General features: G+C 40.6%; 1 protein-coding gene across 2 annotated transcripts in view; it reads right to left on the reverse strand.

Moving 5' to 3' along the window:
- Positions 1–18,769, reverse strand: part of MAD1L1 (mitotic arrest deficient 1 like 1) — a 2,106,297-nt gene that overhangs the window by 1,973,046 nt on the left and 114,482 nt on the right. For both annotated transcript variants that reach the window (XM_086940612.1, XM_086940613.1), the window contains exons 8-9: positions 14,385–14,499; positions 5,891–5,952 (exon numbers count right to left, since the gene is read on the reverse strand). In XM_086940612.1, coding sequence (XP_086796738.1) covers positions 5,891–5,952; positions 14,385–14,499 — 177 coding nt within the window. The remainder of the gene's footprint in view (positions 1–5,890; positions 5,953–14,384; positions 14,500–18,769) is intronic.

Consider the following 18,769-nt stretch of genomic DNA (forward strand, 5'->3'; position numbering starts at 1 on the left):
CACCTTGTTGAGAAATCTGTGAGAGAACACTCCCCAAACCAACTCCACTAGCGTCAGTGGTCAAATAAGTTTTGGCGCACGGGTCAAAACCTTGTAGCATAGGCGCATTCACTATGGCATATTTGATTTCTTTAAATGCAGCACTACATTTCTCATCCCAAACAAAAGGTGATTTGTTCTTCATGAGAACACGCATGTGAAATGTTTTCTGTGAAAACTGATTAACAAATTTAGAGTAAAATTCAGCCAAACCAAGAAATGATCTGAGTTCATCCTTGGACTTAGGTTCAGGTGAATTCACTATTGCTTCAACTAATTTTGTTTTAGGTCTTATACCTTCATCACAAATTTCATGACCTAAGTACGTAACAGAGCTCTTTGAAAATTTGCACTTGCTGAGCTCTCCAACCAAACCATTATCAGCTAAAACCTTAAGAACTCTTCTCAGGAGATTGTCATGGTGATCTTTATCCTTTCCCATAATTAAAATATCATCCTGGAAAAAGATTACCCCTTTGATGTTTCCAAAAAGGTTGGTCATTAGCCTCTGAAATACTGCCGCAGCAGAGGCTAAGCCAAACGGCATTCTTTTAAATCGAAAACATCCAAATGGGGTAGCAAATGATGTAAGATGTCTACTTTCTGGATCAAGAACAACCTGATGATAAGCTGCTGATAGGTCCAAAGTGGAAAAAACTTTTGCATCTTTGGTTAAGGACAACATTTCATCAATGCGTGGAAGTGGATATTGATCAACCAAAATTTGACTGTTCAAATATCTCAAATCCACACATAAACGGGCCTTGCCATTGGCCTTGCGTGCGACGACCAATGGCGAAACCCATTCAGCTGCTTCAACAGTCTCAATAATATTAGCATTTAACAATTTATCCAGTTCGGATTTAACCTCATCCCTAATGATGAGAGGAATATTCCTGGCTTTGTGAATTTTAGAAATAGCATTGTCTTTAAGTCTGATTTGATGTGTAAAACCTTTCAGCTTGCCAATAGTGCCAGTAAATACAGAAGGAAACTCATCAATCACCCATTTCTTGGTGTCTTCACTTATGCAAGAAACCAACACTTGTTCCTTGCTATTGGGATCCAAAATTATGTGTAGACTTTTTTGATCCCTCCAACCTAACACTGAAGGACCATCCTTCGACACATACAACTTGCAAGTGGCATGCATACCTTTAAACTTGAAAATTAGTAGTCTGAACCCTAAAATCTCTATTGTGTTGTCGGTATAACTAACAGGTGAGATATCAGAAGGTTCCAACCAACTTCCAATTTGGTTAACAAATTTCTGATCCCAAACATTCTTGTTCACAATAGTATAGGGTGATCCAGAATCTGCAGCAAGTTGCATCATGACTCCACCTAATGAGACTTGGCATAAGGGTTTACTAGAATCAATATCAGAAATGTTCAATACTACTTTTTTTTTAACTGCATTTTGTACAAGTAGAACTTCTTCATCAGAAGATGAGGTACAATCCTGTGCTACCTCTTGAATGCAAGCAATCTTACCTTTTGAATTTTTAAAGACTTTTCTTTTACAGACCTTAGCAAAATGCCCCATAACCCCACAGTTCAGACATTTAGTGTTCTTAGCAGGACACTTAGGATAATGAGCAAGGTGAGAATGACTACCACATCTATAACACACAGGTTCAGAGGTTTTCTTATAGTCAAAATTTTCTTTTTTAGCATTAGTAGACCTGAAATCTTTGTTACTTCTAATAAAAGATTTCCCTTCAGAAATTTTGTTTACGATTTCAGTTTCCTTTTTCTCACTGGACAGAGAAGCCTTTGCGCAACGTTCTGAGAGTTCAGCTTTTTTAACCATGGCGATAATTTCTTTCAAAGTTCCATCACCTTCAACCCATAGTTTATTCTGAATGGTTTTAGTTTTAGTGTACATGACAACTTGATCTCGAATAAGATCATCATGAAGTTGAGCAAATTTGCACTTAACAGCTAATTTTCTAAGTGCGGAAACGTAATCCTCAACTGATTCGGATTTATCTTGCTTGCGTTGAAAGAAGGAATGTCTGGTGACAGCAATGCAAACACAAGGAGAGAAATAATCATCGATATCCAAAAGTGCTGAATTGAAAACATCAATGTCACCAGCAGATCTATCAGTCTTGTCCAACTGATTGTAGATTCTTAATCCTTCAGGGCCAAGACCTAATAATAAAATCCTTTTTTTTCTTTCAGGAGTGAAAGGTCCACTAACATCTTCAAGATTTGCAACATAGTTCAAGAAATATTCTTTCCAATCTAACCAAGCAACAGGAGGATCACCAGGAACAACTAAAAATTCTCTTGGAGCATTTAGGGTCAGGCCATGTACAGGCTTTTCACCAGAAGAAGTGGCACTGTTAGTGTCAGGCATAATGACACAAGCCCAGAAAAAAAAAAATATAAATATCAATGTATATCTGTTTTATCTTATTGAGGAAAGACACAAAAATTATTGCAGGCAGCACCTTACTTGAATTTGATATTGTCAAAATAAATAATACTGATAAACGTTTATAAATACCAGAAAACAGCAATTGCCAGTGTCCAGAATCAACTTGGTGTGAAACGCGATGAAAATGAAGAAAAATCGGCATAAAACCAATCTAAAATGGCCGCCGACGTGACCTTACGTGGGGTCGTACCCACAATTCAATGCGCGAGTATCCACAATTCCATGCGCATGTAGTAGTGATGAGCAGTGCACTGACGCGCGATGACAAAGGAAGGTTCTGCAAGATGCCGCAACGTTCAAACTCACTGGAGCGGGAGCTAACACGCTGTAGCGGTTTGTAAAACGGTGGCGTTTGAAAGATGCAGAGTGGGTAGGAAGTTAAAATAAAGTGGTTTTCTTCATTTTTTTTTTTGAAAAGATAAATGAAAGTCTCACCGCACTAAGGCACAGTTGTTTTGAAGAGAACGAATAGTTTTCTTTGAAACGAAGATTTTTCTTTGAAACGAAGGTTTTCTTGAATCCAGGAAAACAAATGTAGAGTTGTATGAAACAGGATATCAATTTCTTTAGAAAATTGCCGGTTTCCCTCGTCGCCAAATTTGTAGTGAATGAATACCCATCAAGTTGGTAATAAATCTTCTTTATTCCTCAAGATATGCAGTACAGATAAAAAGGTGCTGCCAGCTTGTAAACGAACTCCAGACTGACCAGCACTCCATACACAAGCATAGTGACATACACACATTCTATGCATGACCTACAACAGTTCTATCATTACTAAAGAAGCACTTCTATAAATAACATTATAAGCATTACTACAATTGCCTACAATAAAAATGTATAACCCAACCATTCCAATAAAAATGTCAAAATTCATTCTCTCATATTTCAGTTTTAAGCCCATTTTTGTTTACTATAGAAACATTTTATTCTTGCTAGTATAATGTGAAAGAAAGACAAGAGAGCATAACAATAGGCCCCGCAGGAGGAGTTAACACGAGGAGTACTTATGTCAGACTTCTGCTAAATATACCATGCCTGACAAAGCACTACGCAAAAAAGACTCCATGCATCCAAGGCTCGCACATTCATTTAACTATATATGTCCATTTCGGATTGTAAAACAATTGGTTTAATTGATCCACTTGGACTAACTCTTGCTATAAAAACGATTTGTAAAAGGAAAGGACAGGATATACGGTGCCCTTCTGACATTGAACATGTTTCAGCTGTACCTATACACCCTACGTCAGAATGATTAGCATAATTTTAAGTGTGGCCATTACTCTCCAAGGTGTGGGACTCCCAAATCAAGCTAAGGGGTCGAATACACAGCAACACAACGACTACGATCGCAGTTCAAGCAACAAAACATATATAAACAAACACCAAACTGTCTCCCAACTAAACACTTCTGGCACTTACAACTGGGGGTCCCTGGGCAGTTATGCTTCGACTCCGCATTTACTTCTGCCATATACATTTTTCGCAGCTGCAAGAAATGACCTCTCTAAACCTTGTTTCTGTCAGGACATGGCTATAATGACCAATGCACAAGAAAAGGTGTGTGGCGAACACATTGTCAAGTGTGTTCGACATTTGCACTAGAAAAAAGAAAAGCAGCCATGCAGTCAAGTGAAACGCAAGTCCTCTGCGCATTTGCACTCTAACAAATTGAAAGCGAGGAAGGCTCGGAAGGAGGCCCACGAAGGGACACCAGCAACCAGGATTCATTTGAGAGGGCGGGTAATCTAGCAAGTGGTTTTATTGAATGGTCGACAGAACCAAATGATGGTTATACCATTTAAATGCACTCTTTCTGCATGAGAATCTAACACCCAACAGAACCCAATGCACAAAACAGCTCACTAACATTCAAAAGAGCATACTGGATAATACATCTCACATACATCCAACACAGCACAGAACTGCTGCAAAGGTGGCAGACACATTGATGCCAAAACCACTGGCATCAAGACTCATCACAACGACAGACACAATAACGCACAAACCTACTTCAACATAATATGGATATTGCCGTAGAGTCCAGCATCATGTTGCTCCGAACAACTCAAGCTGGTAGCATCGTGTGGGCTAATAGGCAACATGCTATCACCTATGGAAGACACAAAATTAAAGCCATCTGGCCTCACATCTTGCAGCTAAAAACCATGCACTCCCTCTCAATAAAGAGGGCGTGACTACCCGACTTTCTAAAATAACCACTTGTGGTCCACGTGCCATTGAAGCAAATGCTCATACGACATATCCCACAATGGACACAACTGTGATAGGGATCGACTAGAACACAACACCCTTAGTAAATCACCAATGTGCCACATGGCCGCAATACGGTTAGCCGTACAATAGAGAAATTGTGATAAAATGGAAAACTAATCCAGTGTGCATTGAAAGGATGCACATGAGTTTTGGGGAAAGGTCTGCAATAAGATCCTCAAGGTGACGTTAAGCCCAAACGGCGGCAATGAAGAGAAGATGGATGTACAAACATTACATTATGAGCACATCCTGACTCCGCAAAACACATCTTCATAATTGCTCTCCACCATAGCAACCTATTTCAAAAAATATAATAATCACATGTGGCAAACACAGCAATGTTGCAATAATGGTACATCTGGAGAAGCGCCAGTACAGCTGATTATGTGTGTTGAGAACTGTCGTGATATCCTCCCAAAGGGTCTGTCATGTGATCCCTATCAAAAACAATTCACATGAAGACACTGGCCACTAAATGCTCAAAGTTAAGGCCTCGTAGAGCCAAGTTCTTCAGGCGAAGATGACGCCTTAGAGAGTAAGATGTCGGTGTATAGAGTTGCCGTTGCGTAATGGGTTTCAACATGTCTTTATAAGAAAACACCAAGTCTTATTACTCAAAGGCATGAACAAAAGGCTGTTAGCAAAGCTTTTCTTTAGAAAAAATGTACACAACCGTGAAATCTTTCAAAGCCTTGTACAGTAAATGAAGCACCCAGAAAAAGGCCATCCAAGCAATGTGCTACAGAACACTGCCGCAAACACAAACTAGTTAATGCATTTAGCTACAGCCACATCATGAGATGAAAAAAACAATGATTCTAAAAAGGTTACAAACATTAGGCATGGCAGAATCTCTATACCCAAACCACCAAAGGAAAGAAACCACTTTTTGCAACACAGCAATACAGGTTAAAACTCAATGTGAGGCATCTATGCCAGTTACTATGGTCTAGAATTTAGAAAGTTTAAAAAAAAGAGGTCATGCAGCAAATAACCTGCAAACAAACCCTTTGTACAAATGTTGATCTAAGAAGTCCCAACAGACAACTCCCAGGAACAAAAGAATCGAAACACATTCAACCATAAAGTATAACAAACAATACAAGTTTAGACGTTCACACATACCGTATGTTTAGCCCAGTTAACTTCTCCATGTTCTCCCAGTTCTTCAGCTTCCCCAAAATTTTCTGAAAAATAATAAAAAGGTTCATATTTAGATTTTGCTTATAACATTTTAGAGAGAGATAGATAGAGATAGATAGGATAGATAGATAGATAGGATAGATAGATAGGATAGATAGATAGATAGGATAGATGTTTGAACACAAGATCAAAATTGTGTAAAGATGATCAAGGTGGCAGAACTCTTCTCGAACAAAAACTGGGTACAAAAAAAACCCAGAAATTAACACAAACTGGAGGACATTGGGCAAGGGTGTTCAACAGATAGTTTAAAATATCGACGAGAAAAATAACAAGCATTTACAATGCAATAGGTCTTGCAGCATTAAAGTTTGAGTTATTGGCATTGTGTATGACAATGCGTTGCATACAATTTTTCGAAAACTATGAATTGGTGTATAAAGATGATTTGCAAACTGTCAGATTTGCTCAATAATAAGGAAAGTTGGAAATAATATTGTCTGCTAGTTTGTAGCTATGAGCATATATTTTAAGTATGTGTGTTATGCTATGCTTTGTTTTGCTATGCTATGTTTTGTTATGCTATGCTTTGTTGTGTTTGGTACGCTATGCTATGTTTTGCTATGCTATTGTATGTTTTGTTGTGTTTTGTTAATCCCTTTCTATGCTGCCGTCGGCCATTGGCCAACGCGGACCCGCCTCTTTTTTTAAAACCGCCGCACTGCCGCTAAATTGCGGCAGCAGCCAAGGCATTAAGCTATGCTATATTTTGTTGTGTTTTGCTAGGGTTAGGTATGCTATGTGTTGTTGTGTTTTGTTATGCTATGTTTTGTTATGTTATGCTACATTTTGTTCTGCTATGCTTTGTTTTGCTAAGCTATGTTTTATTATGCTATGCTTTGCTAAGCTATGTTTTGTTATGCTATGCTATGCTTTGCTAAGCTATGTTTTGTTATGCTATGCTATGTTTTGCTATCCTGTGCTTTTGTTATGCTATGCTATGTTTTGCTATACTATGCGAGTGTGAGTGAGTGAGGGTGAGTGAGTGAGGGTGAGTGAGTGAGGGTGAGTGAGTGAGGGTGAGTGAGTGAGGGTGAGTGAGTGAGGGTGAGTGAGGGTGAGTGAGGGTGAGTGAGGGTGAGTGAGGGTGAGTGAGGGTGAGTGAGGGTGAGTGAGGGTGAGTGAGGGTGAGTGAGGGTGAGTGAGGGTGAGTGAGTGAGGGTGAGGGTGAGTGAGGGTGAGGGTGAGTGAGGGTGAGTGAGGGTGAGTGAGGGTGAGTGAGGGTGAGTGAGGGTGAGTGAGGGTGAGTGAGGGCGAGGGGGGTGAGGGGGGTGAGGGGGGTGAGGGGGGTGAGGGGGGTGAGGGGGGTGAGGGGGGTGAGGGGTGTGAGGGGGGTGAGGGGGTGTGAGGGGGTGTGAGGGTGAGGGAGTGTAAGGGTGAGGGGGTGGGAGGGAGTGTAAGGGTGAGGGGGTGGGAGGGAGTGTAAGGGTGAGGGGGTGTGAGGGGTTGTGAGGGTGAGGGAAGCTGAGGGGGTGTGAGGGAGGGTGAGGGGATGTGAAGGTGAGGGGGTGTGAGGGTGTGTGAGGGTGGGAGTGTGTGAGGGTGTGTGAGGGTGTAGTAGGGATAGCTTCGCATGTGACTTACTGCCAGTTCTCTTGTGAGGTGTACATAGACAGAAGAAAAAGAGTAACATACAGGAGCTGATTAATTGCACACACACCTCAGGAACTGTGACTCCCTCCCTCCGCAATTTTGCAGTACATAAAGTAGTCCATTTGTATGCAAAACCTGAAGTGACCAAACCATTAAAATTACAAATATTTCCAAAAGGCTCAAAGTGTTGGAGACACCAGGAGTATAAAATGGTTTTCGCCAGCGGAGAGGCGTTTCTAAAAAGTATAGTGCTCGGCTAGACGAGTGTGGGATGGACGCTGAAAGATTTCTCCGTGATAGTGTCAGGATTATAAATATCGTGATGCGCATGCGCGAAGCATAAATCAGTGCGAAGTGACGAGTGTAAAAATAAATACCTAAGATCAAAGGGTAGTGTCCCACACTCGTCTAGCCGAGCGTCGTTCACCGGTAAGAGCAACGCCAACTTTTCAGCACGCACATCACCCTAATGAACACACGCTGGGGACTCGATTTCTTTGTTGTCCTTTTGCGCCGTTTGTTAACTCTTGGTTATCCCGGTGTCTATGCACAAGATTGTTTTGTTACTCATTTGTTCACTTGAATCCTTGTATCCTTGTTCAGCCACTTTCACACACTCTGGTTGTTACGGGTCTATAGCTAGAGAACCACTTCACACATGGGCTTACAAGAGTTTATGTAGGTCTATCACATTTTCTGACAAGTTTTGGAAGATTAACATCATGTTTGACCCAGATCACCATATGTGACACGCTTATGAATCTCCTGCAATCGTGTACTTTATGAATAATTTCATTTGATTTCAATGTGTCTATTTCCTTATCATATTACAAGCATTTGTCTAGTTTTACTTATAGATATAATGTATTTCCCCTGATGAAGTGCTACGGCACGAAATGCATTGGGATTGAACGTATTTAATTTACAATGATATCTTGGATAGGATTAAACGTACACCAGAATCACTTGGATTATGTTTGCGAACTTTAAGAAACTGTGATGCAACAGTGAACTGACCCATCTGCAACACCTTGATTTTTTTTCTCGGAATTACACCATACAGACTATTGATTACGCCTCTTGAAGACATTTTGTCTCACCCAATGATACAATGTCATGCACCATAGTGTTTTGGAATGAAAATTATTGTGACTTGGTAGGAATGATTTGAAGAGCGGATAAGGTGCCAAAGGAACAAAGTGTAGTAGTGGTAGGGGTAAGATACTGATCACGAGTGTACACTAAAGTTGGTACTTTTAATGCTGTTAGGGGATTTCCATCTATTTGTTGTGTAGGGTCGTTTGGATGTATTTTTAATAGAGATTTGTTAACATCTGATGATGAATGATTTATGCTGGTTAATGTGAAAGTAAAATAAGTTCGATCCTGGACGGATCTCTCTGCAGTGTGTAAAATACATCAACGGGCTTAGGAAGGACTGACGTCCGAGGAGGGCGAAGAAAAGGTTTGCAGCAGTATTATCAGCTCATATTCAGTTTTAGTGTATGGGTAACATACCTCCAGCTCTAGATTATAAGCACATTTCAAGTCACCAATGAGTTTGGTGACCACGCAGAGGCACAAGGCCACAAGCATAGTGATTATACATGGTCCTAAAACAACTCCAAGCAGACTTGAAAAGTTAGAGGAAACGTTATTCCATACATTAGTTGTGTATGTCTACTCTCCCAGAGAGTAACTGGTTCCTGGTCAGACAGGAGTTAGTCGTCCAGTCTACTTTTCATTCTGGGATTTGTAGTACTATTCACATTAACCAAGCCCGTCCCTTCCTAAACAGCCATTAAAAACCATAATGAATAATCTGTTTTTTTTTTTTAGTTTTAGCCTCATTTCCCCTTCACGCCTGCAATTTTTAGTTGAGGAAATAGCAGGGCCCACATCAATCTAAAATTACAAAAAATAAATAAAAAACGAACTTATAAAAAATATAATTGTTTTAGGTATCAAAAAGCAGACATTGCCATAGTAGTCGCTGCCACATAAGGGAACTACTTTTGTGTGAGGACGTGTTTCTGGTGAAAGGGCTGAACGCCGTTACTCATCATAGTGAAGTCAGCCAATGTCTGAAGTGGGCTGAACCACTGCCCTATGCAGTGGGCAACGGAAGAAAAACGTGAATCACAATTTAAGACTATTGTATGAAGAGGGCTGGTAGAAAGATCCTGTAAATAAAATCATTACATATTTAATTGGAGTGTAATCAAGAGGGCAGACCTAAATTAACAGAATAAAAAGATAACGGCGGCTCGGGCACGAGCACACTCGCTGTTGGGGGGTCAAACTATTTGGGCTGTGCTGTCAAGTAGCGAGTTCCGTCCAGCGCCAGGCCCTTTTATTCATACGCGTTGCTAGTTGAAAACATAGCGTGCACGACAACGAATACCATCTTGTAAAAGACATTTTTATTGAGCAAAAAGACTTAAAATTCTGATAATGTAGCATTTATGCGCCGTCCAAAAATGTATGGCTTCGGGAAAGAAAAGAAAAAAACTTCCATCCACACGGGGGCGCTCTAGCATTTGGCGACAATTATAGTTTCCTTTTACAGCCAGACCCACTAATAAAGCAGCTGCTGATAGTCTAGGGCACATTCAAATCTGCACTCTGTACTTGTAAGCAAGGTATTCCGCACCCAATAAATATTTCACCTGCAGCAGGTTTAGGAGTGCTTCGCTGCTCCGAGATTAGGATTGCCTTTAATTTTGGTAAAGTATAAATATATTCCGTTTAACTTCTGATATCAGACTGTGGATGGTGCACCGTGCAGGGAAGAGGATCACATATTTGAAAGAAAAAAATATGTCTTCTACTAAATATTGTGGAAAAAGCTATTGTTTCACCACTGAATGAGTAGTCCAGCGCCTCTCGATCTTTGCGAATGTATGTGACGTTGCAGAATTGACTGGGGCATGTTGTTGGGAGAAAGACTCAATAAAAGACTGACAAATGAGGCAACTTGAAGGTGACAATTCAGAATCCTGGCATGGCACACAGCATTCATCCTTCCGAAGAGGGTAAATGCAGCACACCATAAAATGGGTATAAGTAACATCGGTTATATTCAGTTGGTAGAAATCGAAAAAGAGTTATTTAGTGCAAAAAAACAACCATTTACTATGATTATACATAGAGAGTAGGAACCAGGACCAAGGAAGTAGTAGCCAAGAACTCCCAACTTTGAACCACAGTTTTCATGTTATTCAGGTAGAAGGGCAGACATGCTAGAACACAATTTTCAAAAGAGTTCATTAAAACGAAAGGTTATGCAAGCCGTTCTGAAAAGACATCCACAGCATACTTTGCTAGTGTGCGAGACAAGCCTGAATTTTCCTAAATAATCGGGGAATGGGACGTGTTGTTGAGGTGTGGGTGCTCGGGGGTAAACCGTGGAGCACCTGAAGAAATGTTTGCAAATCGGACAGAAAGTGCTCAATTTGCCACGTTTTCTGCAAACAGAAATGCCTAAAAATCAGTAACTTGACCAGGCAGCTAAAAAAGCCATGGTATGTATTCTGACGTTATCCACCACTTAACAGATCTACATATCACCTTTCCGCACGTCTACCTTTCCCCTTACTTTTCTTTATAAATAGATTTTCAGTGATATATTAAGAATCTAATCCAAGGGAGCAAATGGGAAAATAAGATTACACACACCACTTCATCTCCGTTGATGGCAGTAAAATTACTAAAGTAAGAGACTGCATAATCTCAGACAGTGCAGCCACCAGTCAGGTTACAGACACCTTACAGATTCCAGCAGTAAAATTATCACCAAGTCTTAACCTCCCCCCCCCCCCCCGATACTGGAACATCTTAAAAAGCTTTAAAAATCTAGATGATTAATTCCCTCCACATGAATCATTAAATAATAGCACGCTTAGCAGCAACTACCTCCAACCATCAAGGAAAGTGGCTCAACAACTGGTGTCCCCAACCTAGTACACATTACAATGGAGATAGCAGCTATCAGAATATTATAAAAGTACAATACTTTAATCACCAACAATGAGAATATTTCCTGACAACAATGCACATATAATGCCACAAAATGCCAATGAAGTCCACCTTAACACCTTGAGCCAAGATTGTTATAAGGCATAGAATTCCAAGGAGCCCCAACAGCTGGATTAAGAGTCAAAGGAGGATCACCACCGACATAAGACCAGGTACAAGGCACGGGTGCCAGCGGTCACCCTTCTTGTTTTCCTAACCATGGAGACATTCGCAGAACATGTCTGCAGAGACCAGGCCATACAGAGATTGTACATTGGCAGAGATAGTTAAAAATTACCCATTTATTTAGACTTTTTTTAACACTGACCTAAGATCATTTATCAATGACAGTGATGGAGGAACCTAAGATTTTTGGGAAAGCAGTAAGGTTCAAAGTTAACCCTCAGAAGTCTCAAGCGCTTAACATATCGGCAAGCCCACATCTGGTATGAAATCTTTTAGAACATTTCCTATTATGACGGGCTAACGACTGAGTAACCTAAATAGGGCACAATCACATGCAATTTAGAGACCAATGTAAAAGCCAACTATGGCCCACTACTACAGGAAGAATATGGACTTACAATTCTTATATATGGGAGGTTTATCCTGGTTGGCACATAGTAGCAGCGAAAACGGAGCTTACATCATGCCCATCACAATATTTCCGGACTTTATTTTTCTTTATATCCGAATGGACAATGAGAGGTTGGGAAACATTCGCACATCTATTTGGGATATCCAGAATCAAGCCCTTGGAGAATCTCCAAAAGTGATTTCCTTAACCTATATATTTCTCAGCTGCGAAAATAAAGTGGAGAATTCCCCAGTGGACAGAAGACTAGCGACAGAAATGCAAAGACAGTTCAGTGAGAAAAAACAGGAGGCTATTTACACCAAAGGGAGGATTTCAGCTAGACGCTCCACAAGCAACAGGCCATGACAAAGCTGATAGTAGACTGGGATTACATCCCTGCCAAGCTACATGGTTTGGGACACCACTACTGAGAGACATTTTGGAGCCGATGTGGGGAGACAGGCGCATTGGGCGCATATTCTGTGCAGTGATACAGACCTACGTTGGAGATGTGCTTGACCACAGAGGAAAGGGTTATAACCTCCAAATAGAAATTCCTTGCATACATCATGTTAGATTTGCCACCTAATGAGCACACACTTCCACTTCACTGACTAAGAAGTAGACAAATGTCTAGCGATGTGAAGAACGAAGGAGCCTTAATGTCGCGAGTGCCGGACGTCAAATGGCCAGTGGTGCACAGGATCTCATGGCCTTGGAAAAGCTTGTGATGTTCTTGGAGAAGAAACCAGAGGCTTTTAAATCCAAATCAGCCTCCATTTCTGGGTTATCGGATATAATAATTTAGGTAACTCAGTTATACCAACAGTCTAAAAATTTTTAGACTGATTCCACTCGTGATCACAGATGCTTCAACGAAAAGATGGTACTGAGTCGGACTGAGCAGGGACGTAAAGACAACGTTACAAGACAGGTGGAACATCAAGGACTTCCGAGCTGTGCGGAAGTCCGGTGGTAGGGTGATTTTCACGCTGTTATTGTGCCTTTTTATTTATGAAGGATATATTCCTCGCATGTGTCAAGGGTTATATGCGGGAAACATCCTTTACATCGCGGTAATTACATCGTGAAACAGTTAGAACGAAGCCATTACAAAGCAAGCGTTACATCGACTTGCGCTGGATGGCGCTATAACTTAAGGAATAGGATGTTTTACTATTCCAACACCTTCCCTACTGTATGTAGACTGGTGTTGGAATAGTAAATCTTACTACTCCCAAGTCCAGCGCAAGTCATTGTAACGACTTGCGTTGTAAAAACTGCGATGTTACATACCGTGATCATTTTGATCGCGTTGTAACATCACATATTCTTTATAGGTGAGGCTGTGCATAACGGTAGGATTTAATAATACAAATATTTGATCCATAGATTACAATCCATGCTACTTTATGCTAGGTGCAACATAATATCTTGAATGGTACAATATACAGATTGCCTTAAATAGCCGTCTAATCTCTAAGGGGATAAGGATTGCATACCAGGTCAACCTTATGCCAGGGCCACCCTCATGCCTGGCAGGCCCATGATATGTAGTGGAGAGTAAGCCAACTGCAAAAAAACAATGTCTAGAATGCCCACCATAATTTCTACCTGTTAGAACAGTCACATTAAATCACCCAGTTTCCGTCATATCTTCACATTTGATCACCTCAGTTTCAGTTTTCTCCTCCACTTTTTCCTTAGCTACTGTGACCTAAACCTTCATCACCCACATCATTCTGTACTTCTCACATTGATAAGCTACTCATTCTGCCAAACTTCTCATACTCCTCTTCCTTTATATCCCTCTCCTATCATTTTTCTCCTTAACTTTCTATTTTCTCGTCTGTACTTTTCTATGTTGTATCATTTCATTTCTACACTCCTCCTTCCCGGTTCTCCATCATTTTGACCTTACTGCATGCCTTTGTGTCTACATTGAGGTCTTTCTCTGTTCCATTCGGCTTTCTTTTACTAGCTCGGTTTCCTTTTTTGTCATTCCTCAATTTATGTTATCCGTTCTTTCCTTATCCTTTGCCAACATCCACGAAACGTGCTATTTCAATAGCAATGCCTGCCCTCATGGGCATCTGAGGGCTACTGATTTGGGATGAAATTAGACAGAACAAAGGAAAGGCAGAACAAGCGCATTAGACAGAATGAGCCTTGCTGTGAGACACTACAATTAATGAAAAGAAGAAACAAGAGTGAGCAGACCCTCCTCACCTCTTTGTCCAGTTCCAAATTCACCATCTCTTCCTTCATTTTGTCATATCGTTCCTTCATCCGTCTCAGGCTCTCCACCTCCTCATTCAGCAAAGCATTGTTTTCTTTTACCTCCCTAAAATATCAAGGGATGACAGTAAAAAAAAAAAAACATTTATATGCATAAAAAAAGCATCTGCACCCTTCTATCTCTCTAAGAAGTTTAAGATAAGCTTATAGAAAAGACTTTAAGGAAATTAACCCATTTCATTACAAACTCTTGCAGGATGTGTACATGCTATGCATATGTAGAGGACATCCATCAATTACTGAACATCTCAAACCCTCGGATCTGTAGCACTTGGTAACGGAAGAATCTCACAGTAGCCCTGGGGGAATGAAGCCTAGGAACAACTAGGTAAACCCACATTGCTCCAGATTGTGCTCTACACGGTCCTGCGTAGTCCATATGCGACTCTGGGTCGAGCGATGGAAGTAACGCACCCCAAAGAGTGTTGGGTGGCTAGTATCCTTGTCACGGTTTAACCTTTACGAACCTTAGGCTCATCTTACCTCTAACATAGCTAAACAACTGACTCACCCATCATATAAGCCCTATCCACTTAGCTGTGAGGTACAAAGAGAACAAGCAGAGGGACTTGAACCATTAAGGAAACAGTGCCTTAGACAAAAGGGACAGTATTCACCCAGGAAGTCTGGTTTCAGAGGCGGGACCCTGACCTGGCAATAGGTAATGGATATGTGAAAATTTGATTTTGAAGACAATTCTCGCCTCGGTGCCTACTCTAATCATGGGTTCCACCCTGCAACTCTGGGCAATAGCTTGCTTAATCTCCACAACGGCCCCAATAGCGCTGGGGATGCCTGGCTTCACCTTGGGGCTGCCCAGTAGGGAGCATCTCACAGGGAAAGCCTGGAAGGGTTCCACAGCGGTATACAGCGCTACGATGCCCCGAGAAGGGGCGGCAGTGCGCTTAACAAGTATACACACATTTACATTTACAAGACATCCCTTACATTTTCTTTGAACCATACTCAAGGTACCCAAAATTAAAGATATATTTTGCGTTTACCCTGAGGAATTTTTAATGTATCTTGAGCCCTTGCAGTTCAACCTTATACCAACACCCTCAAAGTGTTGAATCTGTCCTTGTGATAGCAGGATGAGTGAAGGGGACCAATGATGAAGCATGCCACAAATATGGGTTAAGTGCCCATTTCCATTTTTTTTTTTAAACGCAAGCTACACTAGGGGTTCAATATCAGCGTTTTTCTATCTGGCTCGTATCTTGCTATGTATGACTTGGAAAGGCAGGCCTTGCAACAAAAAACCGTTCATGTTTCTGCTTACTCACTCTGTGGTGATTACAGGACCCTGAACTGTCGCTCACAATCTTCCAAAGAGAATTAAAACATATTAAAAAAAATTCCCCTTCTGTCCAGAAAAGAGAGACAGGAGACCAAGAGTGGAACTAAGAATTAAATAAGCTCTTCCCAGTCAGCCACGTGTTGGTCATAGAGGGGAGGACTTATCCAGCCATTCCACACTTTCTCACAGAAAACTAATGTATACGGGTGACCCCCAGGCTTACTGGATTTAAACCATTTTTAACATTAGGATGCTGTCAACTTCATTCATGATTTACTGAAGTCAATGAGAAAACAAATCAATTCAATTGGGAATTTTGTACATGCTACAGCTCCAAAGACCACTTCCCACATCCTTAGATAACCAAGCTAAAGGATGTAGTCCATCAGGTGACGCCTCAATGATGCGAACGTAAATTTACTACTCTACACTAAACACATTTGTGCCCAATCTATTCCAGCACACCAAGAGCAACCACTGATGAGTTTGAGCATAGGTATGAAAATGCAAGGTTGCAATTTTGATCCGAAAGAACCAAAAGAAATAGATTGAACAATTCAGCCACTATCTCCTCGGAAGGACAAGTGCATTTCAACCCAAACTTGCCTTTATTCCACCAAGAAACACCAGAAGCACCACAGGTAGCAAGATGGACGTCTAATCCTAAAAATGCAGCATAGATTAAAAACAAAATTGTAGCGGCATGGAAACTAGCTACAGACGTCACCGTCTTTCCACATCACTCAGGGTTACATTGTGTCAACTCGTATGCTAAAAGCTATATGGACAGTTTGCCGAAAACCTATTAAAAATTCAGTCTATCATACCAGGAAGACCACAATATCCCATAGAAAGCAAAGGAGGAATTCAGGGGGACAATCAACCCCACTCCTCAGTCCACAAAAGCAGAACAAATGTTCTACTAAAGGCACTCAATCAAAATTGCCTACATTTCTTTCACTTGGTGGGGTGCCAATAATGTCAAGATAACCATACACCCCGAATTTCTTGTATGCTAAAGTTGCTTTCTATCGCCAAATATATCCTTCAAAATCATCAATAATGGATCACCAACTTTATTTGGAAGGGAGAACAACCAATCTGAAGTTTATGGAAACAAAACCCATACTAATGGGGCAGATGCAACTGCCCAGATTTAGATTTCATAACCAGTCACAAATATTTAATCATTACAATAAACTCAATGCGACAGAACAAAACCGTGTTCTTTAAGCCAACAAAACTCCTTATTGATAACGTGACTGCAGTTTTCTTTTGAGGGATAGATCCAATGGGGTATCATTTATCCGTAATGTTTGGCTGAGAGATTATGGCCAGAGATCAGACTTACCTTCATGTTTTTCGTCATAACAGAAAGGGGCTGTGAGCTGATTCACGCTACCTCTACACCTCCTTATTACTAATCTATGATGCCAACTTGTTCAAAGCAGTTGGTAAATTATCGAGCTCACTTCACCAATCACGGTGTCAAAAACGCAAAACCAAAAAGTGCAAATTATTGGCAAAGTGTGGACATCGTAAAGCTGTATTGTGATCTAGTAATATTCGATTATAAAGATGAACTGTGGTCCAAGCAACTATTTGCGCGGCATTCTTTGGCATCAGAGATTGAAAGCTAAAAGGCCACATTGGGCTAATCAAAGTTTAAATTGACCCCATCGCAGCGATCTAAGTCTAGTAACTTTTACAAAAGAAGTCAAACTCTGGAGGGCATTCTTCAGGCACCCAACAGTACCATCACAGATCTGATTTAGCAAATATTTGGTCTCACAGGAAGGTGCTCGAATGCAGCATGCCAGTTTGGATTACTGGTCTAAGTTCTGGTTTTGTTGAGATGGTTGTTGCCATGTACCATAGAAATTAAAAGTGGGTTATTGAACAACTTTAGAAACAAGCTTTGTTGTGTTCTGCAGTCACTCGTAAACCAATTTTATAAAAGATAATTTAGACAAAGCTAACAATATTATAGTTGGCAAATAATCTGTGACATTATGCAAAGTATTATTCAAAGTACATGACTGTGCTTCCCATGGTGAATAATGTCTACAGAATACTGTCTTATTCAGTAAGTGTTTCAGTTAAAATGAACACTCATGTCAAGATAATCTTCAAATATTGCTTCGGAAATTGATCACAACATAGTTTGCTGCAGGGCAAAAAAACAATAATGGCCGCATTACTTTAGCATATATTTACAAAGGAACAAGTGAAAAAATTAAAACAGCAAGTCTACAATTAACTAAGAAAAACCTGCACAAACATACGGTATTGATGCATTATTGGTAAAATAGGTTTGGTACACATTAGTTTAAAAGTCTGAGATACAGTATCACATGACATTAAAATGTTGAAGTTGAACACAAGCAAATAACTGAATGATATCCCATATTACACATCTTCGATAAGAAGGCTGAAAAAGTATGCAGAGCCATGGTATGATGGACCCCAGAACATCAGTGGAAAACGATCTCAATCACCATCGTTGTGGTGAAGTAACCCCTGTCTGCCATGTAGCCCAAATAGGGTCAGATAGTACCCTTGAGAAGGAGTAGTTTCTGTCCTGTAACTCCAGTTCTGTAGTAGGGGTATCTCTGTTATAGTCATAATCTAGTGACTAGTCCCGCCCATGTGCGTGGACCCCGGCAATCAAAAATAATCTAAGTTGTCAAAATAATGCAGAAACTGCAAAGACACTTAAGAGAGAATTTAAAGACAAATAATTCAGCCTATATCCACAGGCTACACTGTCCAGTACTTCAACTAGAAAATTCCACCAAAAAACATCACACATAATACAGCCTGCCCAGTTTCTACCATAGAGAAACTTGCCTCCCCCAGTAAAAGACTCTGGAATGATAGAGAGGAAGGTAGGGACAGACAAGCCCCATAGGCTGCCATTATGTGGCTTAAATAGGATACTGTGCCTTTAATAGAACTTTCCAGAACTTCTCCCAGTATCCCAGAATGCATAGCAGGTCCCTCTACTTTCAGTTCT

This window comes from Lissotriton vulgaris, chromosome 10, assembly GCF_964263255.1.
Source record: "Lissotriton vulgaris chromosome 10, aLisVul1.2, whole genome shotgun sequence".
Taxonomy (NCBI): domain Eukaryota; kingdom Metazoa; phylum Chordata; class Amphibia; order Caudata; family Salamandridae; genus Lissotriton; species Lissotriton vulgaris.